The sequence below is a fragment of the Neopelma chrysocephalum genome, unplaced genomic scaffold (genome assembly GCF_003984885.1).
Source record: "Neopelma chrysocephalum unplaced genomic scaffold, ASM398488v2 Primary Assembly neopelma1_97034, whole genome shotgun sequence".
Taxonomy (NCBI): Eukaryota; Metazoa; Chordata; class Aves; order Passeriformes; family Pipridae; genus Neopelma; species Neopelma chrysocephalum.
In genome coordinates, this window is record NW_020925676.1 from 2733504 (window position 1) to 2761426 (window position 27923).

At 39.5% G+C, this 27923-nt stretch overlaps 1 protein-coding gene across 3 annotated transcripts; it reads right to left on the minus strand.

Moving 5' to 3' along the window:
* Nucleotides 1-1509: 1509 nt before the first annotated feature.
* RHOBTB3 (Rho related BTB domain containing 3) lies at nucleotides 1510-27297 on the minus strand. 3 transcript variants are annotated; one of them, XM_027671104.1, is made up of 12 exons: nucleotides 26924-27297; nucleotides 26539-26755; nucleotides 18180-18372; nucleotides 15698-15849; nucleotides 14824-14935; nucleotides 13650-14018; nucleotides 11471-11583; nucleotides 9785-9896; nucleotides 6148-6321; nucleotides 4798-4964; nucleotides 4412-4508; nucleotides 1510-3283 (listed from the first exon to the last, which is right to left on the minus strand). In XM_027671104.1, coding segments are annotated over exons 1-12 (1824 nt in total). In that variant the 5' UTR covers nucleotides 26926-27297; the 3' UTR covers nucleotides 1510-3167. The 3 variants fall into 3 exon arrangements, with proteins under 3 accessions (XP_027526905.1, XP_027526907.1, XP_027526906.1); XM_027671106.1 differs by lacking the exons at nucleotides 1510-3283; nucleotides 4412-4508; nucleotides 4798-4964; nucleotides 6148-6321 and adding an exon at nucleotides 8727-9006; XM_027671105.1 differs by lacking the exons at nucleotides 1510-3283; nucleotides 4412-4508; nucleotides 4798-4964; nucleotides 6148-6321 and adding an exon at nucleotides 8727-9141.
* Between the last annotated feature and the right edge of the window lie 626 nt (nucleotides 27298-27923).

The window sequence follows — 27923 nt, forward strand, 5'->3', positions numbered from 1 at the left end:
GCTGTTGGTTTTTTTAAAGCGTGAAAGTCCTTTGATTTTTAGTGAGCAGTTTAACCTAGAATTTGCTATGCAGACAAAGCCTAAGGGGAAGAACCCAGCCCAGCCTTGTGGCACTGTGTCAACCTGGCCCCCTGGTGACTCATGCTTGACAGGACTTCCCCTTGGTACAGTCCCTCTTTCCATGGCAGAACTGGGATGAGGCAGCATGAGCCTGTTCCCAATGTTCGTCAAGAAGCCAGGAAAACTCTGCCTACTGCCAAATCCCCATGATGCCAACTTGAGTGGCTGCTCCGCCTGACCCCCATCAGGAACTTCTAAATTTGCAAGAGTCAGCTTAAGTTATCTGGGACATGCTGAATTCCTCTCTTTGCAATGACAGGTTCAGACAGTGCAGAATTACAGCAAATGTAGTCAGAACAGTGCAGATATAAATTTAAAAGAAAAAAAAAAACAGTCAAAGACAAAAACCAACCATGGGCTCCCCCATCCATCTACTGCTGGGAAATGTCCTTCTGCCTTCAGTCACTGCCAGCACTTCTCTTGCTGGCAAACCTCACACCTTTCCTCTTGAGAAATCTGGTCTAGTGGAAGGTGTTCCCACCCATGGCAGGGGGTTGGAACAAGATGATCTTTAAGTCCCTTCCAACCAAAGACACTCTATGGTTCTATATTTCTAATAAGCTACAAAAATATCTCCTGTGCAACACCCAAATATTCTAATGCACATAGGTAAATAACCACATGAGAGACTAGAGAAAATTTTTTATTTTGTATCAAAATTTTACATGTTCATTCTAAAAATATGTAATTTAGTCAGGGTATTTTAGAAGGAAAACATACAGGAGTTTCAGGACACCTAATAAAATATTTTATTCCTCTTTCTAACAGCTTTGTTTGTTTGTTTATTTGTTTTCAAATCAAATGCACCATGGCCTAAGGACAATAGCAGAGGTTTTCTAACTATCATGTGGAATATACTATTAGTTCAGAAAGCAGACTTTGTTGGTCTCTATAAAGCTTGGTTTAGTTTGGGACAAGCACACACACAGATATCGGTACAGCAACAATTATACAGTGTAATCCATTATTCAAAACATTGTCTTCTAAAAGTGGATTTTGAGAGTTAGCTCTAATGAAGGACTCAGGAGTTGCACCTCCACTTAAACTTATGCCTGAATATATCATCTCTAATGCTGCAAGGGCTGCCTAAGGGCACCCAAATTCACCACTGACCTTCTTTGATTCCAATGCTGCCAGTGCTAGGGGAGTCTGGGAGATGCTGGAACCGATGGAGGCAGGCATTCCTCAGATATTTTACTTTTTCAAAACCATTTCCTTAAATAACTTTTTTTTTAGTTGGTTTCTGATTTTTACTTTGTATCATAGTATAAAGTGTGGGGGTTTAAATCATAGCAATTTTTACTTTATACCATACAAAGTTATTAATAAGTACCAAATCCAGTACTGCTCTAATTCCCAACTATCCATGATGGATATGGTCCATTTATTTTTTTGTGTGTATACAAAAATAACAAAGGAAGTACCCTCTAAAGCTCTGCAAAGTATCACCAGAAAAAAATATCTCTATGACTCTAGCATGGAATTTGAAAAGAACAATTCACTTATAAAACTGTATTGAAATATAAAAAAAATTCTTACAGCAAAAGTCAAAAAAAAAGGTTCAGCTCCACCCATTTGCTTTTCCACCTTCTTCTCACAAGTGCAGTTCCAGGTACATTTGATGTGGTGTGCTGTGAATACTGAGGTAACACTAAGCAATTTTTTCAGTGTATTTCCTTTATCTTTCTAGGCTCAGACTACATACCAAAATGAAAAAGCAAAATTGAAAGTACGAGCATGATAATGAAGCATATAATTCCACGATAAGATTTTCTAATAGAAAAGCCACTATGCTCAGGTACCTACCCATGTAAAGGTTGGGTTCATTTTGGCATTAGTACTATGTATACCCAAAAGTTAGTAGCATGACATAATTTTGGTCAAGAAAGCAATATTAGCATCTGCAAAGGTCATCCCAGTCATAATATTCAGGATTTCTCTGTTATATCAAAGAATCCACAGCCAGGTTTGTCTCACACGGTGTAGCTTTTGAGCACATGAAGATAATTCAACTTGAACTGAGTCCTCAATGGGGAGGGTTAAGCTCAAAGTCCCACCACAGAAGCTGACACCCCCTGCCCATCTGGTGTATCCACAAGGGTTTTCTCCTCCAAGACCAGCACACCTGACATTTGTGCTGTCGGTTGTTGTGGGGGCCTATAATTACAAGACCCACTTCTCCCAAAAAACTCACTCTGCCAGTGAGTTTTCTCCCCAAAAGACTGTTGACCCCTATCCCTTTCTTCCCAGTCCATCATACGCATGGGTACACTCTGAGCAGATGTAGTTCTCCTTGGTTTTATTCCTCATGGGGAAAAAAATACAACACGACTACACTAACAAAGGTGTTTACAGATTGTTAAAACAGGCTTTCTTCTTCTATTTACTGGCAGGAAAAATTATTTCAATTTTTACACATTTGGGAGGCACTAGAGAATACAGTGATGCATACACATTCCTCTGGGATTAAAGTATCTACTCACAGGATTGTAAGAGAACTACAGACTTACCTTGAAATAGAAAACTAATAATAACTAAAATGCTTATTAAGCCTACCCTTTATCTTGCAAACCAACAAATGTTGCAATAAATTTTTGCATTCTGAAATGTATAAAGAATTTACAACTTGGCTTCTCAGCTTCTCTGCACTGCTACTGTGCTATTACAAACAGATTTACAAAACCAGTCTTTTTTCAACAGATTCAAGTTTAGCAGCCATAAATAACCATGAAAATCAGTAAAATAAACAATAAAGAAATTAGAAGGTGGAACAGATGACACTGTCCTGTACTACAATTAATCCCCACGGATAGGAAGTCTTTGTGCTTGAAATAAATCTTCAAGTTACATTTCTTAATGCTTTAAGAAAAAAATTAGAATGATTTATCAGCAAAACAAAGAATGTCTGTCAGTGCACCACAGCATGGCATGGAGTGTTCCAGAGGAGGTCAGCATCTGATTGCACTCTTGACATGATTTTTATATTCTGTATAATCCCCAATCTGAGATTTCGCAGTCAAGATGCACTTTGCATGTGCTCAGTCTCCTCACATTACTGTGCAGTGGCACTTCTGAGAGTGGATATAGTTCCTGTAATCAGCAAGCTGCTTCAGGTACAAATTGGAAGGCCATCGGTGCATCTCTACGAAATTGCGCTCCTCCACTAGACAAAGCAATAGAGGAATTAAATGTAATATGCAGACATACAGCACAAGTGCACGGGTTGCAAAGAGTCTTTTAAAATAGGTTTAAAAAAAATCAAGGATATAAATACAACAAGAGAAATAAAGATGAGCGCTGCCCATTTTGCACGAGCTCTGCTATAGCCCAGACATATGAGTTGCCACATGATGTTTCCTTGCTATTAGTTAGCAATTAACAAGTTGGTTTTTTTAAAAAAAATAATATAATACTCATTAAAGAGAGCAGAGAGGTATTCCTAAAGATGAGCATTCTTTATACCTAGAGGATAACCATGTGTGGTAGGCAATTGCAAGGATTTTTCAATGCTGCAACACCATAAAGCAGCATAAAAGCAGGGTATGTTAGTTCCTCTGCCAACAGTTGGTCCTAAGATCAGTACAAAAAGCAAGGTGAGGAGCACAGTTAAGAATTCAGCAAGATTTTAATCTCTTATTGCATGTGGGTTTTGTCACTGACAAAATCAGGTAAAAGAATTTTTTAGCCATATTATTTAGATGAATCCCCTTTACCCTTGCAGGAAGATGCATTTTCATCCTCCTACCCCAGATTTTCCAGAGTCAGCCTGCCAGTCTTTTGAGGGACTCCGATTTTCTAGAGTTACACATCAGGAAGCAAATACACGCTTTTGGAAAATGAATATCAGTTCCCTGAATGGACAATAGTTGTTTGATTTCATGAGATCTGCTGGAGAGTACTGTAAAAATCCTATCTTTTTCAAGGAACATATAACACTTAAAGAAGAAGTACTAAAACGACCCATTACTTTGATTCAAATGTACAAACTAAACAAAATTATATAGATAATGTGAAGGAGTTGGCATACAATGTTCAAAATGTTCCAGTCAATTCAGTTATGGATGGGAACCTGGCCATCAGAATAGGAACCAAGAGACAAGGTGATGCAGTGGTGGCTCTGTCACTTGCTGGTCCCACAGTAGGGTGGTGACCCATCCCACTGGAGTAGACTGTATAGCCTAAGGAAGCCCTGATCATCTTCTCATGCAAAAGTGGTATTGTCCAGAACATCACCTCTGATCTAAGCAGAACAGTAAAACATTTATTGTTTCAGAACTAACAGATAAATTACCTGAAAGTTCTTGAAATTCAGGCTTTTGACTGAAGATGAGGTAGTTAGTGGCAATAAAATGAAGAAGCCACGTTGAAAGGCAATCAGAATTGTGAAACTGTGAGAAGAAAGGAAACACAAACAACATGTAATGCTAGCGTGTCTAAAACACAACCACATCTCACGTGTCAAAGTATTTCAGATTTTCCCTGTCAATATAGCAATTTACTAAATAAAGTTTTGACTGTGCGAGAAACCAAAGGAAAAATCATTGATGGAAATATGTAAACAGGTGGAAACCAGAGAACAAACAGGAACAGATATTATTAGGATCTTAAAAATCTTAGCAATTAAACAACTAATTAGAGTCAACATACATATTCTTATTTGATACATACAACACATACCTTAGCTTTTTTGAGCAAGCTAACAATACTGAGACTGGTGGATGCCAGTTCCCTGCTAGGCATGCTCTGGAGTTGAGTGATAATATAAAGCTCACAAATATGCTGAAGTCTCATTACTTGGTACATCTCTGCACAGATCAACAGAGACATAGCTTGAAGAATACTGGCTGAAAAACAACAAAACATACATTTACATGTATTTTACCTTTCTGACAAGTTGATCAAAGCTACTTTTCACCATGTCATCCTTTAAATACATAGCAACAAACAGAAAATCAAACTGCTGTGATCACCTTCTTTTATTTTTCACTACTACAATTTTAAGTTCGCTATATTACCTTCTTTTTTCAGGTAAGCTATTTCATTAAGGAGAAAAGAGTGTTTAGAACTTTTTAGCAGGGAGGTGTAAAAACTTCCTGTCAATATCCTGTATCTTGAAGATACTGAGTCAGGTGCTGCTGATCTACTTAAGTTATGATTAATAAGGATTTATTTTTCCAATTTCTCTTTCATAAAAGTACTTCTATGACACTTTTACAAGAAAATATAGTAAAAAGGCTAAAGACAAAACATAACAACCATTTTTTTAAAATATAGTATGGTGATTGCATATTTAAAGTGACGGACAAGGAAACGTTAGGCTGAGTGAAAAGAGAAACCTATAGAAAACCTAAGAATAAAGTAGAATTATTTCCAAAGAAAAAAAAGGCAAAAATACATGTCACAATGTTATTAACTCATTCATTATATTAAGGGAAAATCAGCTGTATTTAAATAATATTTCATACTTAGTATGTAGATTTTCTTCTCATAAAAAAAGACATAGGTTAAGACACAAAGAATATTTTAGCTCAATTTTACTTGCCAAATGCTCCAGTTGACATACTTTTTTTTCCTGGTTTTACATACAAATAAGATATCCATGTGTATAAATAAGTTATTCTTGCAATTTAACCTTGTTTATATGAAAGTTAACTATGTGCATGCTAAAAAAATAAGAATTTTGAAATAAAACACAGAAAGAGGACTAGAAAGCAGTATTATTGTGATGTAGAAAGAAAATTCCAAATATTGTAAAGGATTAGGAATGAAACTTCACTTATTTTTGAGTCATGTAAGTACAAATCAAACATAATTTTATTAGTACCATTTGTTCTGCCTACAGCTGATTTTACTTGAATAAGACTGATTTGTTTATTCCACAATATGAACAAGTTCTCTTTCTTGAGACATTGCACATCAAACTACTGACATTTTTCACTGGAAGAAATGCTGCTACGTTACTCTCTATCAATGCCCCACTGTGGGAAAATGAGTCACAGGTATACATGTATTTTAAAATTTTCTTACCTGGGCAGCAGGAGTCGGTATAAAGATACTCGAGAAAGGAGAGGAAAGTGTCTTTGGAAACCCCATACACTGGAACTAGGACACTATTTGCCTCTAGATAATTACCATTAAACATAGCTGCCATAACCTCACAGCGAGCCACCAGAACTGCCCTGTGGGCTGGTACAGTTGCACCTGCAAGATGCAAGATTAAAATATACAATGATTTTATATAACATATATTTATTTTAAAGCTTATGCTTTCTTAGAAGGTCTTCACTTCACTGAACATGATTAAAGTGTTTGAAGTTAATAGTAACTTATAACACACTCACTTCACGCTGGCCAAGATGATCACATCTGCCTAGCAGCCACCAGCAAACAAAATGGAATGCCAAATTTATTATGACAGCCTGCTTCCAACACCAGATGCTACAAATAGGGCAAAATTTTAGCTGCCAGAAATGGGTTTTCAACCACCAAAAACTCTGACACCACTGTATTTGAGATGTTCTGTGCTTGTGCAGGTGGCAGCATGAGTTAGAAAAAAAATAAAATAAAATAAAACAAAACAAAATAAAATAATAAAATAAAGTAAAAATACAATTAAACAAGAATGAAATAGACCAAACCAAATGAGAACAGACAAAATAGAATAAATCAGTTCACAGTAACTGAACCTCCAGTCCATTGCACAAATATGCAATGCTATGAATTGTTATGCAAATGATTACTGGTTGGATATTTGATGATCGTAGGGGTCTTCTTCACCCTAAATGATTCTATGATTTTATCAGTAATATGTGTTCACTGGTACCCCCCTCAGTAAGGAACGTGTGCACCAGAAGAACCACACAAAGCAGAGAAAGGCAAATTATTCCAGACAAAATTCCACTAAGTCCAGTAAGTAGAAATTTAACTGGAATAAGTAATTTGCCTAAGGAAATTTCCAGATGGTTGTCTTAAGAAAAAAAAAGGCTGATGAATTTTTCCAGAAATTTATTCATTTTGTATTATTTGCAAGTGAATTCTTTGCTTTACTACAATATTTAGAAAACCTAGTGAGGCCAAGAGCCCTGTGTGGTAGAGGCCTTATAGGCTCTTAATGAAAGTGCTGCCAGCCCTGACACTCAGAATGCTGCAGAGTCCAGCTGAACTGAGCAGTCTGTCTCTGTTCAAGGAAGTGCCGAGCAAGGGCCAGGACAGCAACTAAAACGAAAATGAGATTTACAGTTCAACGGAAATGTTTTAACACAAATTATAATAAGCACATTAACTGACATGCAAGATAAATACACTGGAAATACTTACAAAGAAGTTTTGTCTTCATTTTCTCTTTAACCACAACACTGGCACCAATCTAATTCTTTGAAGTCATCTGGCAGTTTTAAAATTTTTTGTTCTATTTCTTTTCCCCTGTGCTTCTACTTCCAAAAAGTCTAAGCTGCATACAAAATATATATATTTCCATATGGAGAGAACACTTGTTTGTGGTCATATCACAAGTAATATATATGTTGCTGCTGTGATGTAGAATACATGCAGTTATGTATGTGCATGTAAATGGACATCTATCTACTAATTAGGAGGTTCAGTCACGTTATGTGTCTTAAACATAATGGGCTCCCATTTTCCATGGCTCCCAAGTACTTTTAAGCTAGAAAGAAAGCTCAAAGCAATGATCAGTATCCAAGGAATTAGTGGGTAACTTACAAATTTATTTGTCTGATCAAGACTAAAGCCTTCAGTTTCTTAGTAGTTATTTAATTTTAATACAGTTATTGTGGTTGATGAATTAGAGAAAAAGGTTTGGAAGATGTATCAAGTCCTAGGAAAAACATTTCACATTTTACTAGTGGATACACATGCTTTTTTAAATTACTCACCAACACATTCATTTGGATTTTTTCCTGTAAAATATATAGGGTTGCCCTATTTCATCAACTTCCCATAAAGATTCTTTCAAGAGTGGGACACTGAGGTGAATTGTTCATGTCATTGCAATCAACATCAGTACTGTCCTCTCATTTTCAAAGATATTTTTGTGGGGTTTTTTCCTGCATATTAAACAGAACACCTAGAAGGACTCTGCTTGTGTGCTTACGCTTGAGGAATTAATGCTTCATGAATGAAGTATTTAGATATAAAGCTGAAAGTAATTAAATAACTCTCTAATTCTAAAAGACCATTTCTGCATGAAGGGCGGGTACAGACAAACTGAGAAAATCCTCATGGCTAGGCTTCGCGAACGAAGATTTGGGAAGGGCTCTACCCACTTTTCTTGCAAGCGCGTTGGTGGCTAAAAAGGCCAATACGAGAAAGGCAAGTCCGGTTGCAAAAGACACAGCAGAAAGACTCCTTAGATGGTATATTATCTACTTTTGGCTCACCTGCGGCTACTGCCCAGGCTGGGCATGTTCTGGATATATTTGCTTTGCTCTGTTACATCCTGAAAGGGTGAGCAGGACAAAGGGCTGTTCCTGGTTATCTCCTTATGATGGTATATAAATAGGTGTTAGTAAAGTAGGAAATGAAAGATTTGCCCAACTCGTTCTAACAGGTATGTAGCCTATGTACCCCTATGAGAAAATCATTAAGCATTTAAAACCCATCTCATTCTTATTATCACAAAAGCATGCGACACATTTCTCCTGCTGTATCTTTCATTTTAAGGATAAACACATTAAATTTCCAGAAATGACACTGCAGTATGTTGGGCAGTAAAATGTGGTGGGTATTGATGGCACCAGATCTGCAGGTCATCAAATTCCAGCACGTATATGTGCTTTGCTGGGTTGCCCATGCTGGTAAAACCTGAGGAAGCAAGTCCCTGTCGGCTTCTGGAGGGACATGAAAGGCACATCCCCAGCCAGCAGCAGCCTGAGATGGACAGAGGGAAGGTGGAGTCAACAACCATGATCTCTGGTCTTTTCACTGAGGGCACTGAGCACAGATGTGGAGACCATGACTGTCCAAAGTGTGATGCAGGGCAGAGCCCTTGAATATGTTCCAGTCCTTGTGCAGGTGGGAACAGGAGTGAGATAAATATAAAGTAAAAGAAAATAAAGTAAAATAAAATAAAGTAAAACAAAATGAAATAGAATGAACCAAAGTAGAATAGAACAAAGTATAATAAAACAAAACAATATAATATAAAATAAAACAAAATAAAACAAGATGAAAAAAACCCCACCAAAACAGAATAACCCAAAATATAATAGAATATAATAATAATAAACCAAAATATAATAGAATATAATAGCATAGAACAAAATCAAATTAAGTCACTCATACTGTTGTGCAATCCCTGGTTTAGCCTTGCTGCTTTGGTGCTGTGGCACTGCTGTTCTCACAGCACATCCCTCACTTTATTAAGCCTCCAAGGGGTGCATGTCAATCAGGGAGGCACAAAGTCTACCACAACAGACAAAGGCCATTTGTACAGGTTTAGCCCAGACAAACCATGCTGATAATGGACACTGCTGTAGGGCATCCACAGGGACAAGCTTTCCCTGCCTTCCACAGTGATAGCCAATTTCCTTAGTTGTGATGCCACAGAACACAGTGGCCTCCATGTGCCACATTCCTGCAGAGGGGATAAAGGATAAAGGCTGGAGTCACAGTGGTGCCCACACCAAGGGAAACAGAGGTGCCTCACCTTGTATTTTGAAGATGACATCAGCTAGGACAGGTGTGTTAAAGAACAGCCTGAGGGAAGTATTACACAACTGTTTTATCTGGTGAGACCTGCAGTCCTTTACAGGGTTTCGCTGAAAAATAAATTGGAAATAAAGCACTGTCACATGTAGTTGCCCACAGAATTAAAGACTACAGGACATCATTTATATGGGGAAACTAAATAACAGCCTCTCTCATATGCATTCCTCTGCAATCACCTATTTCCCTATTCCCTACAGTGCAGCAACTCCAAGGGGGCTCTGTCTCCCATAGTTACACTCCAGTTCTCACCTTGTCCTCTGATCTGTGACAAAACTCCCTCATCCAGTGCCTCCAGGCAGGCTTGGGTACATCAGAGTTTCCTGGACTCCACACTTTTTCACACACTCCCTGTTCAGTTACACAAGGTTTAAGGACTCGGGGGGGGGGGGGGGGGGGGGGAGCAGGGTGGGATGCACATACACACGTCCACCCCCAGCACGATGCTGTGCACAGATATGAGGCAGCTGAAAGTTGTGTGTTTCTTGATATTGCTGTGGTACTGCCTCCACAGAGGCAGGGTAAGCTCACAAGCTGGGAACACAGTGTTCTCTTACAATAATCTGGGCACACCAGCGTCTAGACCCTCCAAAACCCAGTATACTCCCAGTTAGTTTTCAGTTTTGGTTTTCTTACCTTAAAAATGGAATTTAAAGCTGCCGAAAGGAACAGCATCCAAATCACACTGCTAGACTGTGATACGTGGAATTCAGATGAGGTTGAATTTACAGGTAAAATATTAAATTTATTATTTTTTAAAATTTTAAAATTACAATTCATTCTTTTGGCCTTCAAAGAAAAATGTTTTAATGTGAAATAAAAGTAGTCTGAAGGCATCAAAAAAAACAAAAGAAACAAAAACAGCTCAGGCTTATTATCTTGAAAGTTTTCAGTCCTTTCCAAGTCCAAACCTATGTACGCTTTAGTTGCAAACACTTAGGACTGGCAAGCCTACAACTGAGCAATCAGAAGCTAAAAACAGCTCAGTAACTTTTTGATCTTTATTTTGTGTTATCTCAAGAGAGTCTGAGATGGGTTCCAACTTAGACAGATGGAAATACTTGGAGCCATTCTATATTATTAGGGAATATATAAGCTCCACCAGCAAATGATTGTTAAAACTAGCTCTATATTGTAACTTTTTCTTAACTTAATAATGTGACACAAATTACATTTTACTGTGAAGTCATCTACTGAATTAAAGATACTGAGATATAGATAGCTTTCCACATCACAGCACTGGTAAGAGAAACCACCCCTCCGGATCTACTGCAGAAGCCCAACTTTTGGCATATGTTCAGGAAAGTAAAGCTTTCCTGGGCAGCCTCTATTACATGGGAATTAGCAACACATAATCATATTGTTAGACAACGTGCAAAGCTGTGAATATGAGTAATCCTTTTAGAATACCCACTTGTGTGATTTTTACTGATTACATTAATTCTGCACATTGCATCAGCATCTCCATGTTTCTGTGCTGTATGTGCCTGCCTTCCCACTGATGACACAGTACAGGCTGTGTAAGCCAAAATCATTTTAAAACAAAGACTGACAAGGAAACCTTGTCTACAAAGTAATTTTTGAAGACTTAAGTAACTAACAGTGACCCCAAGGCAGTTAGATGTACCTTCCCTGGAGTTTTCAGGATGCATTTAACTTTCTCAAGCACTTGATCAGTTTTTTCTGGATCCTTCAACTTCTTTTTTATATCCTCTTCTAATCGTTCCCACTGGAAAGCACCTGTAACAAGACCAGGGAGAGATGGGTCATAAATCAACAAGGCACAGGTCTCAGCAGGCAAAGATGATATCAATACCAAACAGATCCTGCAGAAACCTTACTTTATTGCATGTAACTCAGCCAAATCTTGGTGTTTATGAAGGGCAAGATGCACTTCTTGCACAATAAAACTTCCATGGTACTTTTACAGAGTGCAGTCAAGTACCAACAGACTACAGCATCTCACTTTCAAACTCAATTTCTGAATTCCTCCCAGCTCAGTCACTACATATTGCAGGTAGACATTCAGAAAAAAAAATCCTCAATGTTTGAATATTTGGGGAAGTTCTTTAGCTCTCAGCTATACCACAGGGGTGGTAAGTGCTTAAACCTCATGGGCATCATGTCATAGTCCTGAAAAGCTGAAAACTCATGATCTTATTTATCTCTTCTCATCCTGTGCCTCAAGTGTCTTCAAAAGATCTCATCACCTCTCAGAGGCACCAATGACTTTTGGCAATGCCTCTCAGGATGGAGCTGCGACCTAAAGCAGTTTCACACCTCCTTGGTTGACATAAAGGAAGGTAAAAAGTAAAATTAGTGCACACAAGGCAGAAGACAGAAGTTGTAAATGATAACAGATGAAGATGTTTACAAAGCTGTTTAGCCTGGAAAAATGGAGGCTCAGTGGGGACCTTATTGCTCTCTACAATCCCCTGATGGGAGGTTGTAGCCAGAGGGTCAGTCTCTTCTCAGAGGTAACAAGTGACAGGACAAGAAGAAATGGTCTCAAATTGTGCCAGGGGAGGTTTAGATTGGGTATTGGGAAAATTTCCTCACCTAAAGGGTTGCCAAGCACTGGAACAGGCTGCCCAGAGCAGTGGTGGAATCACCATCCCTGGAGGGACTTAAAAGATGTGTAGATGTGGCATTTGGGGACGTGGTTTAGTGGTGGCTTTGCAGTGCTGCGTTAGATGATCTTAGAGATCTTTTCCAACCCAAACTATTCTATGATTCCAAGATACTGCACTTATCCATCACCTGCTGAAATTCCAGTTTTAATCCCCTATTCATGTCTCCAATAAATAAGAACAAAAAAAAATCCATTCACACTGAAAAACTTCTGTATCTGTTCTTTATGTTTGGCACTGTTTTGGAAAGAACTTCAATGTACAATCTCTAACTGAAAGCTGAGATTCTCTCTTGTGCCTTTATAAGCCAGTTCTCATGTCTCAGCTACTAAGGCAGAAATACTTTTCATATGTCAGCCAGATATCACTATGCGAATATTGACTGAAATTCTTTAGAATTGCAGTTCTAACATTATCATTATTTGTGGCTTTTTTTTAAGTATTACAGTTAAAATCAGAATACATCATTAAAAGGCCTACTAATTCTTTCAGCAAATATAAAAAATATATTCTTATGTACTGACAGGTTGAAAAATATTTTACAAAGAATAAACAGATATTTACTAATTGCATTGGAAAAAAAGGGACAACAAAACAAACTTTCAGCTGAAGATTCCTAAGCAACACCTGAAAAGGTAGAAAAATATCAGTGCCACTTTAACAGACAGCTGACATTAGGTAGGTGAGGTCTGTCTGTACTAAATTGGTAGCAAAACTCATGCAACATTACAGGTCCCTACGCTTCAACCAGTTACCACCACTTTCTCCTCAGCAGCACCATACTCAGCAGAAAAATTACTTAACTTTTCTTAAGTGACCCTGTACTTTAATCCCTGGGTTTAGAATATGCAATCATTCAAAATATTTTAAAAGCCTGGGATCTGAAACTGTCCCAAACTCTAGATTTTTTTTGGCAAAGCTTTTGAATATTATTGATGTAGTTTATGGACTAATTTAATTTAGGTTCAGTAGATCTAGAATGACAACTAATGTAATTTTTATTAAATCCAGGCAATGCGCTTTTTTCATATGGACATTGTTCATACACGGGGTAGAAACACGGTGAAACATCATCTTGCAACAGCAAAGATGCGTTCCTCGAGGTGGTGCACATACTCCTTCATGAGACAACAGCCGCACAGGAAATGAGCAGCCTGACCTGTTCCTGGCAGGTACCTGAATATATGAAGAGGAGGATGTCAGGGAGACAAGAGCAGAAGACAGAGTCCTTCACCACCACCCTGATGGGCAGGATGCAGGGTGGGGCCCCATAGGGGGCCAGGGGGGAGGCAGCTCCTGCCTCCACAGCGAAGAGACTCCGCGCCATCTGCACGACAGAGGTGTCAGGGATGTCGGCGGGGCTCTTCACCCCAAAGAGCAGCATGAAGAGGGGGCTGACAGAGCAGAGGATGACCTTGTGGGCCTCCGTCACTGTGCTGAGGTCCTCAGGGTAGAAGGCCACGTCAGCACACTGGCAGCCGCAGAGCAGGTTGTGCAGGTCTGTGTTGTAGTGAGAGGCTTCACCCTTCAGGATTGGCATTTTTTCTGTGAAAGACAACAAGTCAGGCTGTAAAACTGAAGCAAGTGTTAACCACAGGACAACTGACCTGGTCAAATGAGGGACAATTTCTGAAAGAAGCATTCAGTAAGAAAATTTCTTATATGCCATTTGAATGTCTTCAGTAAAATACTCTAAAAATAGAAATACTTGTTACAGTAAAATAGAAAAACCAAGAAATATTTAGTTTAATAGCAAGTGTCCATCCTTTCATGAACACTCTTTAGACAGTTAGATTACAAAGAAATCTTGACTACGTATCCCAAACCTAAGGGGTCTGAGCAAATTTCTAGCACGTGTAAGAAGAGACAACAACAAATTTAGAGGTAATTACTTGTCAGTAATTATTTCACTGAATAAATGTATCAGATGCTCATAAATCACATGCAGAGGCCAAACATCTCTCCCTTGCTTTATCGGCAGCAAATAAAAACGTTACTTGATGATACTGTAGAATAATAATTCATGATCTAATAACTTCTTTTGAAACTTGTCTGTAAAGCTTCCATATAAAGCTTGTACTAATTCATTTTTTCATCACTTCATCAAGTTGACCAGAAAATCAGTCCTATTAGTTTTATCTAAAATTAATTAGAAGTCCATTGCAATTGTTGTATATTGCCATACAATTCTCCCCAAATTAATTAAACCATCACTAGAAGATGATGCAACTAGAGCAACATAACCAGAATAGCTGACAGAACAGCTCACAGTAACAATTACAAGTGTCAACTGCGCAAAGAGTGTGACACACATAATGAATGATAACAGAGATCAGACATTAGTGAGCACCTGGCTGTTCAAGCTGAGGTGGTTGGACTCGATGGCACTTCTGAATCTTTTTCCTTTTCTTCATTTTTTCAGATGACTTCTGATTCAAACTTTGGATCATAAAATATTCCAGCTAAAACAAGAAATACATATTTTTTAAAAAAATCCTAGTTATTTAAGAAGAACCTAGACATCAAACTAAGAAGTATAAGCAGGTAATGTATGCAGGACTGAAGATACTGACACTATGACCAGCCAGCCAGCAAAGTTCCAACACTCCTTTACCAGAAGCTACCATACTTAGGTGGAATTAGCACTATTTAAAAGACTATTTATTCAAATTATGGTGGTGAATTCTTGTGTATTTGATCTTCCTAGAAATGACAGACACAAAGATACTCAATTTACCAAGCCCTGTAGATGCTAATTGTATCTTGTTGAGTGAAAGTGGCAAACTTATTTCACTGTGACATATCTGTTTCCCAAACCTTCCTAGTTAAAACTGCAACCTTGATACTGTAAAATCAGCCAGAAAGATAGAATCCTAGAATGGTTTGGCTTGGAAGGGACCTTAAAGACCACCCAGTTCCAATTCCCTTGTCATAGGAAAGGACACCTTCCACTAGACCAGGTTGCTTCAAGTCCCATCCAGTTTGGCCTTGGACACTTCCTGGGCGGGGGGGGGCATCCACAGAATCCCTGATCAACCTGTTCCAGTGCCTCACCACCCTCTCAGTGAAGAATTTCTTCCTAATATCTAACCTAAACCTCACATCTGTGGGAACTTGGTGGAAGGGCTTGCCCTGTGCCTCCACTTGCTCTCCAAAGCCCTGACATGAGTTGTACATCTCCCACCTGTGCCACACTGCTTCCAACCCAGTGGATTCTCACTCACCACTCCTCCAAAGTACTTCTGTATGTAGAAGTCATTAAGAGTGTGCAGTTCCAGGTAAGTGGCTCCTAGTTCCTTTGCAAGCTGAACTCCCTCAGAGGTTGTGACACAGCTCCTCCTGTCTGAAGTGCACAGGGGACAGGTGCAAGGCACTCCTGGGGTAAAAAGTGATGGAAAAAAAAGCAGTTTTGGTCAAATGATCCAGAATTCTTAGATTCCTAAATAATTGTAAAGATTTAGAAAAGAACCAAGAGGGAAATGGAAACATAGTAATTTTATAGTAAGAAATCTGTAATTGCTGAAACCTTCCCCCAACTTCTTATTAATCAATTCAAAATACCAGCCCCTCTACAAAGCTCAGTATACATTACATTAGTGTTACCTTATTGGTTTTGTTAAGGTGGAAAAGTCCAGCCAGACTTCCAGAAGCCAACTTTGGCTTTAGCTCAGTACCTTTATATGCTGAGGTCTTGTATTAGTCTGGAGGTGTTACCACTCATTAATGTCACACTTAAACGTGTTTGAGTATTGTGGCCTGTCCATGCAGGAAGCACACACAGTAATGGAAGGGGAAAACTTCTACTCCAGACCAAACTGTGATGGGTATGTACATACTGTGGAACATGATTCAATTACACATATATCGCATACATTTTTTGAAACCAAAATAGGTATTTTTAAGATTATGGCAGTTAACTGTTAAAAATCTTTTAGCCACCCTGGCTCAGCTTTGCTTAATGCCAGTAAGAACCTGCCAGCCATGGATGTGCTTTCAAATGTGCTGTCCACATTACTGTCTTCTGCCTAGACCTATGAATAACAGATAATAAAAAAGTTGTTTGTTTTTTTTTTAATTTGTTTTGGCAGCACCGCTTACCACTACAGAGGATTAAGATCTTAGTAATTTGTATGAGCAAACTGCTGTGTTCCCAAATACCTCCTAGAAACAAAAGAGTTCTGTGTGTGCACAGCAGTTTGCTCTGACAGGTCCCAGAGCAAACCCAGAGATCCAGCCCAATGTCTCCCATGGCCACATTATTTAGGGACGAAAATAGAAAAAAAAATAGGTGGAAAAAAAAAAAAAAAGAACCGATAGTAGAGTCGCACAGTGTGGTACTATCCTGTGCTTAAATACAAAGTGTAAGAAAAGGCATGGGGAAGACAAGCAATTTAGCCTTTAGAAAGGCAGATTTATTACCTCCATATAAATCAGAGCATAAAAACATTTGATCATTATCAGTGAATTACTAAAGGAAAGAAAATGAATATTTATTGTTATGTAGCTATTTAACCACCCTTTATCAGTTACTGAGTTAAAAGATCTATAAGTAGACCCTGGCAAAACTGAGGATTCCGTCCAAAGAAGATGCACTTCATATAGCTGAATATTTCTGTGTACATTATTAAATAAATGTCTATATCTACACCTATCATGTCCCTTACTCATTAAAAGGAGAGATGCTCAGAAACAATTGTTCCAATCAAGTCATAAAGTAAAAGGCAAGTCAGGCTCGTGTTTTGCGTTCATTGCTTTAGGAAAAGAAAAAATTAAAAATCAGGTCCCATGACTAAAAAGACCATATGAAAGTCAATAAAAACACAATGGAAAAACATTTGGAAATACAGAATAAATTTTGTAAGTTTGTTCTACAGGCATCTGTGGTACTCTCTCTGAACTTTAGTTATCTGCTGTAGACAGGAGCTACAAATGTCTACCCAAAAGGTGAACATGTTCTCATTGCCCTTACATTGCCCTCATCAGCTGCTGGATGCTTGTAAGTCAACTCTGTCATTACACAGATGTGAAACTCTGATTTGCACATTGTTTAAACAGCCACAACAACTCTAAGTATTCTGTGTAAAATCAATTTGTGCTGTTCTCACAGCAGACTGGACATTGTGTGAACAGGTAAGCTATATCACAGCTATACCATATCTACACCATAACTACTCTACCAAAACAGGTTAACTCTGTTGATGCAGCAGCATGTGACACCTTGTGCTGCCTGAAAGGCTGGTGTGTCCATTCATCTGTGGATATCCCAGAGAATTTCAAGGCTTTTCCCACCAGCTCTTTCATGTTTGCAAACTGGTGGATATAACTTTAATCTCATACACTAGAGATACTTTATACCTGAGAGAAGACCAGAGAGAACTCTTACCTTAGTGTTCATCTCATACATGCAAATATATGTTTCTTAATCCAAAATACTAGATTAAATCCACAGGTGTGATGGCTCCACAAGAAGAGTTGTTGCAGAGGTTAAAGAATAGGTTGCCTTTCATCACTGGGGTTAACTAAGCACAATGTTCTTGCCAATACATCAGTCTACAGAGCCATAATACATGTGCATATTACTGTCATCCTGACAGACTAATTGTTTCTGTTAGCAACTTGGAAAAACAATCAGCTTCAATTGAAATTACATTATACCTAACTTCCAAATGAGATTTTAACTGTTGTTATAGGGGGCTGGATACATACCGTTTTTTCTTGCACCAATAGCAGAAATTATTACTGGAACTGAGCAGTGGTTTAATGCTTTTTTTACCATTGGGACATAACTGTCCTTTAGTTCTTGAAATGAAGTCTTGTCATTGACAGAATATTTAATCACAATAATATCAGCTCCTCCAATGAGTCTGCAAGAGGTGTACCAGTCACTGGCAAATATATCCTAAAAAGAAAAAACATTGATCAAGATTTTACTGTCTATAAAGAAAAAGGTGAAATATTCAATATTCTTAATGCAAAACTTTACAGAAGTATTTTTGACAGTTTAGCTCTTATTTGAAGACATACAACAAAGAGCAGAATTAATATTTTGTGATTTCCTTGTTTGGAGAACAAGTTGATTATAATAAAAAATAAATGCCTTCTATGGATTCAGAATTCTTCAAGAAGAAGAAAAAACAGGTTTTATCTGGGAATATTCTTTGTAAGAAAAACGTTTAGTGGTTTAATCACTTAACTTTAAATTTCTTTCATTTAGGAAATAAAAGCAGCTTCAGTGGTGAAGGTTTTCAGCAATTCATACAAAACCATTATTAATCATACCATTTTAGGGGAAGGGTTCCACAGAACTATATTATGTACCTATGAGCTGTTCAATATAAATTTAATAAATTCAGTGGGATTTTTATCCGCTTCACAAGATATTCTATGTAGCTTTAGCAAGTGTTAATGTCTTCAGGATAAGGACTTCAATCACATATCTAAACTTTCTTCTTCAACTTCATCTTCAATTTTTTGTTATTCTGTACTGTAAGACTGTCCTAGTTAGAACGGCTGGGACCAATTCATCACTGGATGGGTGTAACCCAAAACTGTGTATTCTATAGCCTTCCATGCCATTTCCCAGAAACTGTTATCAGTAGAGGCCTGCGAGATAGGAAGATGTTCCTGTCATCATACCCTTTTATGGAATTCCCCGCTCTGAGGGAAGGACTGAGCATCCTCAGACCCTTTTATGGAATTTCCCGCTCTGAGGGAGGGACTGAGCATTCCCACCTGAACTGGAGAATATATAAACTTGGAGTTTCGGAACCTTTCGACCACTCGTGGGATCCAGAGGAAGACTGCAGACCACCGCTCTCAACCAGACTGAGACCACCACCCTCAACTGGACTGCAATCACCACTCTCTGACCAGACTGCAACAGCTCTCCCACCAGCAGGTTTTTCCCCTCTTCCTTTACTTTGGACTCGGGAGGGGGGCAAGGAACACCACTTTTGTTCATGTCCCAGGGTGCTGGGTTATACATTTGGGTTTTGTGGGTTAAAACCAATTGTCTGTCTGTATAATTATACTTATTGTATTATTTTAATAAATTGTTATTCTGACTTATAATCTCTCTTTTGAGTTGAGTTCATTTCCCCTGCTGGTTAACTTTTAAACCAGCACAAAGACTTACACTCTAAAATTGTTTGATATCCTGTTAATTTACAACCATTCTGTATCCACATGCAATACACAGTTATTACTTGTGTATTTGTCATGGAACTACAATTCCACAATTTCTGCTTTACCTATAGGTAGCTCAGAAATACCAGGGAAACTCATGGCTTTGCATTTAAAATCAACGGGAAACTCTTGACAGAAATCTGGAACAGGTCCAGAGAACTGAAAAACAACTCAAACCCCCTAGAAATACTTGCATCTCTTGGAACAGAGAAACCTCTTTTTGTCCTTCCAATACTTAAAGGGGGCTTATGAGAAAGATGAGGACAAACTTTTTAACAGAGCCTGCTGTGATAGGATAAGATAGTTTTAAACTAAAAGAGGGTAGATTTAGGTTGGCCATAAGGATGACATAAGGTAAGGGTGGTGAGGCCCTGGCGCAGGTTGCCCAGAGAAGCTGTGGCTGCCCCATCCTTGGAAGTGTTCAAGGCCATGTTGGATGGGCCTCTGAGCAACCTGGTCTAGTGAAAGGTGTCCCTGCCCATGGCAGGGGAGGGTTGGAATGAGATGATCCTTCCAACCTAAACTATGCTGTGATTCTGCAGCAGCCCTGAACAGCATGAGGCAAAACTAGAAGAACTTGGGATCTTGAGGAAAAAAAATGAAAATTGGCAATGAAATAAAGATTACGTGAAAAAGAGGAATAAAAGAGTACAAAAGAAGTGATTAAAGAGTAGGATGCAAAGTTTGGGTTGGGGAGGATCCATGTGAATTTTGAAGAACAAGTCACAGAAATAAGAGCAGTAACGGGAGCCTGTGACATTGTCAATAAAACTATTTTTGATCACTTCAAAAGGGTCATTGTTTGAAATCTCGTGAGGTAGAGATTGCACTCGTAGGTGCAATTCTCTTAAGTACAAGAAGTAGCGTGACCTTGACAGAAATCAAAGTCAGCAAATATTTGCCTACGCTGTCAGGGCACATTATTCCCAATTCAGGTCTTGCCTCTACAAAGCAATAAGTCAGGAGATAAATTATAATAGGCATGCCATTGATTTCTTTAATAGATATTCTTGTTCTGCAATAAGTAAACCACAATTAACAATTCATCAAGGACAGCTCTTATATGATTAACCATGTTGACAAGAGAGCATTTTAAGTGCGCTGCTCTTGGTATTTTTATTTTTGAGACAACTCAGTTAGAGACTATTATAATCCTGGGCAAGGAAAGTCTCAACTAGCATTTAATAGAATCATTTAGGCTCTGTTAAGAATATAACATTTACACAAAAATGCAACTTTAGCACCTCTAGCAGTAAGACTAGCAGCTATGGTGCTTTGAGACAGCCAGCTAGGTGGGCATTTGCAGAACCTGATCACACAGGCAGGAAAAGATTGAGAATTTCCAAGGGACAGCTTTAGTACATTTTAGCTAATGAAGACCCCAACAGAGAATTTTCAGTAGGGTTGTATACATTCAACACAACAAAGAATTAAGGGAAAAATACAATACAAAGCAAAAATTAGAATATTTAGCTGTTCTGTGTTGGCAGACAGAGAGCATGCCAGTTCCTTTGCAATTTCCTTCTTGTTGTCTGTTTTCAAGTTCAGCCCAGGTTTGCAACCACCCATCTCAACATAAGCAAGGCGTAGAGCACAAATACATAATAACTCTGCCACAACTTTAAGCATGAATAATGAAAGGATGTTTTTGGACCCTTCTCACAGAATTTAACAGGTATTCTTTTACATGTAGTAATATGGTTTTATATCATTTGTAGCTCCCTCCAGTTTACAACGGAGCTAAATCTCATGCTACAAAGCAAAAATTTTGGGAAGATTTCTAAGGTTTTGGTCAATATGAACACAGCCATTCCCACGTGAAGAACCAGCTCTGACTCTTCTGCTTAGTATCAGCATAAACCTAGTCCTAACCTACAGCAGAGGGCAGGACTTCTGGATACCAAAGCACACTGAGCTGTGGCTCCATCCTGACACCAGCCCCACCAGCAGGAGAGGACAGGACACCAGGTAACCCCCACACACAGACACATATCCTGCTCTGGCCCAAGCCCTCATCCTGGCTCTCCATGGAGAGCATCGTCCAGTAAAACTGTCCTGGAAAACTCTCCATGCCCTGCTTAACCAGTGGCTGTTCTTAGAATCACAGAATCATTTACCTTGGAAAAGACCTCTAAGATAATTGAGCACAACCATTAACCCAGCACTGCCAAGCCCACTGCTAAACCATGTCTCTAAGCACCACACCGATATGTCTTTTAAATCCCTCCAGGTGACTCCACCACTACCCTGGGCAGCTTGTTCCAGTGCTTGACAACCCTACAGGTGAAGAAATTTCCCTGATATCCAATCTAAACCTCCCCTGGTTTAATCTGAGGTTGTCTCATCTCATCCTATTGCTTGTTACTTGTCAGTGGGAACCTCGACAGAGCACACTGAGATTTGTCTTTGTCTGCATGTGCTTGCTCATGTATAACGAAACAGTGGCTGAAGAGGTCAATATAACATAGGTAAAAAACCATAAGAAGTTTGTTTGTTTTTTTTCCTAGTGAAAATAATACTAACAGGAAAAGCAGTTGTGTTCTGGAAAACAAAACAATAAAAAGAAAATATGGTCATTGCCTCATATGATTCCCTCATCCTTTTTGCACTGAGCCCAACTTTCTATACTTCCATCTCTGCAGGTGTAACAGACAGATAACATACAAATGCCAAAAATTATGTTTCGCCATTGTTTCTGCCTGTCAAAAACTTCCTACCAAAACTTCTGTGTCAGTTTTCCACCAGAAGTTCTCACCAGAATTTCCCACTGGAGTTTTCCTGCCAGAAGATCTTCCTATTGTTCATGGTTATCATATCTCTTCAAATATCTGAACAGGGCTATGTGCCAAAACACCACAGACATGCTCCTCTGAACACTATAAAAGTTGAGGAGAAATTTGGGAAAAGTGGGGAAAGAGGAGTGGGAAAGACAACTGGCTCTAGCAGCTAAGAGTTTTTCCCCCGCCTCGCCCTCACCTTTTTTCTCCTGCCACTGAAAGCTGCCTGCCTGTCACCAGAAGACTGGACCCCTGCCGTCTTGAAGTGGAACCGGACTGAGACCCACTGTGCCACCCTGGCCCTACTTCTGAGCGCAGAGAGGTACAGCTGAACCGAGACCTCTACAGCCTGGGACACGGCCGGTGTGAGCGGCGGAGCCCACATCCTGTCCGCATTCCAGAGAACTGAAGCTGTGAAGGACCCCAGCGGCTAAAGAGATAACACCGAAAGCGGCAAGAGACAGAGAAAAAAAAAGGCAGAAAACTGCTTTCCTCTCTCCCCCCCCCCCAGTCCTCCAGGCCGGTTCAACAGAAAAGGTAGGTTTTGGTGGTAATCTTTCCTCTGCTTCTAAAAGTGATCTTAGCATTTTCCAACCTTTTCTTATTTTTCCTCCTTCTCTTTGCATCTCTTAGCAATTAATAAAAACAGTTTTGATATGAACAGATAACTTGTATGAGTTTTAATTTTGCTCAAAGGAATATTTGAATCTAAAAGTTGTTTCTGCAATATTTAAGCAGATTGTAACAGCAGGTATGAGGAAAACTAGCAAAATCCTTACTGGAAACAGCCACGCAGGAGTGCAAATGTACCTTTTTGTTCAACCATTAGGAGAAAGAAATCCTATAGAAACGTGATGGAGGCTGTCACAGCTTCCTGAGTGTGTGTGTGGCTGCATGTCGTAGCTGCTTTGTGGAGATCTGTGCACTGTGCCACAAGCATGTGTGTCTGTTAATCCTATCAAGAAGGATTTTACAAAATTTTATGAAGTGTTGGTGGGGATGGACCATACTTTCCCAGGGTAAATGTCAGCCATGGGCACATCAAGAACTGAAAACTGCAGAATGTACCAACCCAGCATCTCAGGACACCCAATTTCTGCTACTGTTGTGCAGTTTCTGTATGCCCTTACACACTACATTTAACATTCCTTAAGCCCCTCGAGCAACAATGGGTTATTTGCACAAGGCATCACTGAGACAGAGCATCTGAAGCCTCCTTCCTTATCACTGTTAGAGAACCTTTCGTGCAAAAAATGACAGAGGGAATTTCTTCAGGTGATGAGCAACAGTTCAGATTCAGGAATAACCTTAATTTCTGGCTACACTTATGAAATTCCTGTAGCAGCTCTTTCCCATCATACTTCCTGCTTTTGGCAAAGTCCGTTTCCCAAGTCAGCCATTGACAAAAGGAAAAAGTAACAGCACAGCTATGGTTATTATAATATGACCTTATTATTATATTTCTGTTGCTATTCCTCTCAGGACTTATTTTGAAAAAGCTTCATTCGCCTTGCACGCCTCCATTCTACGTGTCTCATAATATATTCTTGCCATTAGTAAGTCCTACTTCTCAAGATTTAATGTTGAAAATAAAGCCTTCAGAGGTACTGAAGACAAAATTTTTCTACAAAATCACGATTCCTCAAGACAACAATATGTGCTTTGTTAAAAACAATTTATGAATGCCTTTATGGAGTGGAAGTAAAATTCCTCACACAAGTCCCCTTGCAATGCCCACGCTCTTTCTGAAAGCTACTCGTAAATGTTCCCATGTCCACCCGGCCCAGCCCTCGATCCAAGGCAGCAGTAACAGCAAATACTCTTTGTAGGGACAAGCAGCGCTTGATCACAACATAGGACTGTTCCCCTGGGATTTCCCCAGGATTCAAGAGAACTGCACTGGGAATACTGGAAAGTTCATCCTTCTCTAGGGTCCACTTACAGACGAAGTCTCCATTAACAGAGCCTTCTTCCCAGTGATGCTCTCCACATCACATACCAGCGCCTTCCCCATTTTTTCAAGGTTTCTCTGCAATTTCTTACCAGGTCTGCAGCAGGACAAATTTTACAGGTGTACTCTCCATAACTTCCTAGTCCCCTGAACTTACTAAGTAATTTGCAGCACAGATGGATGTATCTTCTTCAGAAATCCCACTCCTGGGCTGACAGACACGTCCAGAAGCAGACTGGAACTCAAGCAAATGAGCACTCAAGCAAATACCCTGTACCACGATCTGCCGTATAAAAGGGTCTCTTCATGCACTGGGGAGCTCTACTCAGTACACTCACATCCACACTGCTTTTCCAAACTGATGGCTGGGGAGGACAAAGAGAGCAGCTGGGCATCCTGGAGTTTTGAGCCTCACAGTTATCAGCGTGTTCAGTTGCCAAATTTATGTCTACAACTGGCTTGCCTTGATTATATGATTTAATTTAGATGAGATACATCTTTTAGGTAAAATGAAAAACTTCCTTTGTGTTATGCTCAGATGATAAGAGGTGGAAATGCAAGGCCCACCACGACCTCTGTTTTCATGCAGAATATGACTTGAGGCGATGTCTGTCAACATTTTGAATTGTCCTGTACTGTTTCCCCAGGCTTCCAGAGGAACAGCCCTGAAAGAACCACTGTGACGTAGCAAACCTCAAGCATTCAGACTATGGAAAAAATAGTCCCGTTCTGCAGGACACTGCTTCCTGCATAACCCCTGCAGAGTCCAGTCCGGCTAACTGAGATGTCTTATATTAAGAGAAAAATGCTAATTTGTCTTCAACATTCCTATTAATATATCTCCTGCCTTCTTCAGCCGATAAAGGAAAAAAACCCAAGGCCTCAGCAATGCAGTGACTCAGACAATAACAAGCTAGGTTTTGAAGGGCAAAAATTATAAGGATCCGAAGTACCTAATTTTGCAGAAGAGCAAATACAAGTAAAACAACATAAAACCACATCAACTGTGTCTCCAATCTAGGCCCTTTCTTCCCCCTTTGTCCAGCTATCCTTGTTTGCCTTTCCACCTCCCTTCCCATCCTCCATTCCTCTGAAATAGCCTTTGAAGTCCTACAGCCTTAATTTATATTCAGGAGATTTAACTTGTTGCTGCGCTCCAGAGACTCCAGCAAACTGCACGTGAAGGTCACATGTAGCTTCACAGATTAGAAATAAGATCCTCCAGTCCATCTGAACTGGTGTCTGTAAGTGCAGCTGGCAAAAAGAAAGAGAAAACAGAAGGACAGCTAAACTGGATTGTTTAGTTTCAAGATTGACAGCTTCCAATCACGTACGTCATGAAGCTGTTACGATTCCTGCAGATCCCAAAAAAGGTTTCCCTCACAGAAGGACAAAAATCACCCTAAGGATAGAATTATGGAGCTGAAAGTGATTACTGTTTTAATTTCTAAAAGCTGTTAAGATGAATTTTTTTTAAGGCTACTAAGTAGTTATTAAATATGTTTTAATTTAGATTATCAGTATAATTTCTTACACAAGCATCGATCTGCTCATTCTCATCTGCTCATTCTCATAACTAAGTTATCTCCCTTACTAACAAGAGGGTTGACGACTTGCAACAGTGCCAAAATCTTTTTTATTTACCATCAGATAAGGGTAATAATGTTAAGATGTGATTATTCTTTGTAAGAGAAGTAAAATTACTCCCCACATTGTATTTTGCAATTTATCAATCTTTTAATCTGTCATTTGTCAGAGCTGGAAAACTTACTGCCTTTTGATTTTTACAGGAAAAAAAAGTTTTATTTTATTGTTGATAAATATCTGGAAAGATACTTCATGATTCAGTGTCACAAAAAAGGCATTCTTGTTTACTTCTGGATTATCTTTATAAAATATCCACTAAACAACACAGTTGAAAATACCACCTTCCTGCAGGGCAGGTGGGCAGGGGAAAATTTTCTGCAGCACCTTTGAGATTTTGCAGGATTTGCCTGGTTGCATCTTATACGGTTTTGCTATTTGCAATAATTAAAATATTAATAAAATCCCACAACAATGAAAATTATTTAAAATTAGGATATATTTTCACTTTACTAAAACAGCTTACAGTGTTAGATGCAGTCAAAAAAGACTGAGACTAATCTCTTACCCAGACCGGACAGTCATGTACCACCAGTCTGACATTTCCAAACACGCAGGCTTGATATTCAGCAAAAACTGGGTTTCCAACATGACTGGCAGACAAGCTGCTGTCGACCTGGGAAATGAGAGCACTTCTCCCGAGATAGCTCCAGATCAGGCTGGGCTGCTGGCTGTCCTCAGAAAAAACATCTCTTTCATTCCCAAAAGCTACAATATTAACCGACCTAAAATAAAAATAATAAAGGCAAAGTTGTGTTGACAAATATGAAGGACAGGGATAAGGGGAAAGAAAATAAAATCCCCTTTAATCAAAACTAGCATATTAATCCTCCTGAATCCTCTTCCCTCCCTAGATTTTAACACCCTCCTGTAATCAACATCGAAACACATACATGATCTCAAATCCAACAGCAGGGTGAGGCGAGCAAAGCGGAAAAGAAACCTGGAAAGGTTGCTTTTACAAATCCTCAGCGACCTTGGCTTTTTTATTTGTCGGTGTCCACGCTCAGTCTCGCTGCGGTGACCTCTGGGGCTCCTGCCGCATTCTGCGGACAGCCTGGAGAACTTGGTGCTGGCTGTTCCGGGAGATGGATTGCAGCTGCAGCAGCAGCAGCAGTCGCAATACCAGCAGTGGCAGCTGCAGCAGCAGCAGAATCAGCAATGGCAGCAGCAGCAGCAGGAGCAGGATCAGCAGGCCAGGCAGCGGTGGCTGCGTTGCTCGGCGGCTGCCGGTGATCGCGAAGCACCGGGACGGGCGGTCACGGCCATCGCATCCTGACGTCAGTCGGCGGGAGCTCAGCCGGGGGCAGGGCGAGCCGGGGGCAGGGCAGGTGCAGGCAGGGGAGCAGGGCAGGAAAAGGCGCTGAACCAGTCCGGGGTCCCGCCCTGCACGGGAAGGGTGTTTGCAGGACGGGCTTCTGCTGCCCTCCAGCCCTGGAAAAGGACGAACATTCTCACCCGAGGTTGCTGCCACTGAACCAGTGTGACGATCACAGCCAGAGGAGAGAGCAGTGTGAAGGTCCTCTATTAAAATATTTAACACCCCCCACTTTTTTTTAAATTAAATAGTGTCTATCTTTTCAATATAAGCCTCATGTTTTTTTAAATGCTGTGAACATTTTTTAGCATTCATGTGATGTTTAAAGCATTATTTTCAAAAATAATTTCTCTAATTATAATAAAACAAATACAAATCTCAGAATCACAGAATAGTTTGAATTGCAAGGGACTGCTGGAGATCATCTAATTCATTCCCCAGAGTCACCAGGTTACACAAGAAACATACCAAATCCATCCTAAAAATGTAATATTCTCTGTCAGATACTGCTATATACAATAAAGTAACAAAAGAAGTAAAAATATTGTAGGCACACTAGTTGATAAACAACACTC

Coding starts and splice junctions, on each gene's coding strand:
- RHOBTB3 (XM_027671104.1), bottom strand. Junction 11,584..13,649: donor CCTCCTCTTCATATATTCAG/GTACCTGCCAGG, acceptor GTCTTGTTACAG/GTGCTTTCCAGTGGGAACGA. Junction 4,509..4,797: donor GCTTGCTCAAAAAAGCTAAG/GTATGTGTTGTA, acceptor TTCTTCTCACAG/TTTCACAATTCTGATTGCCT.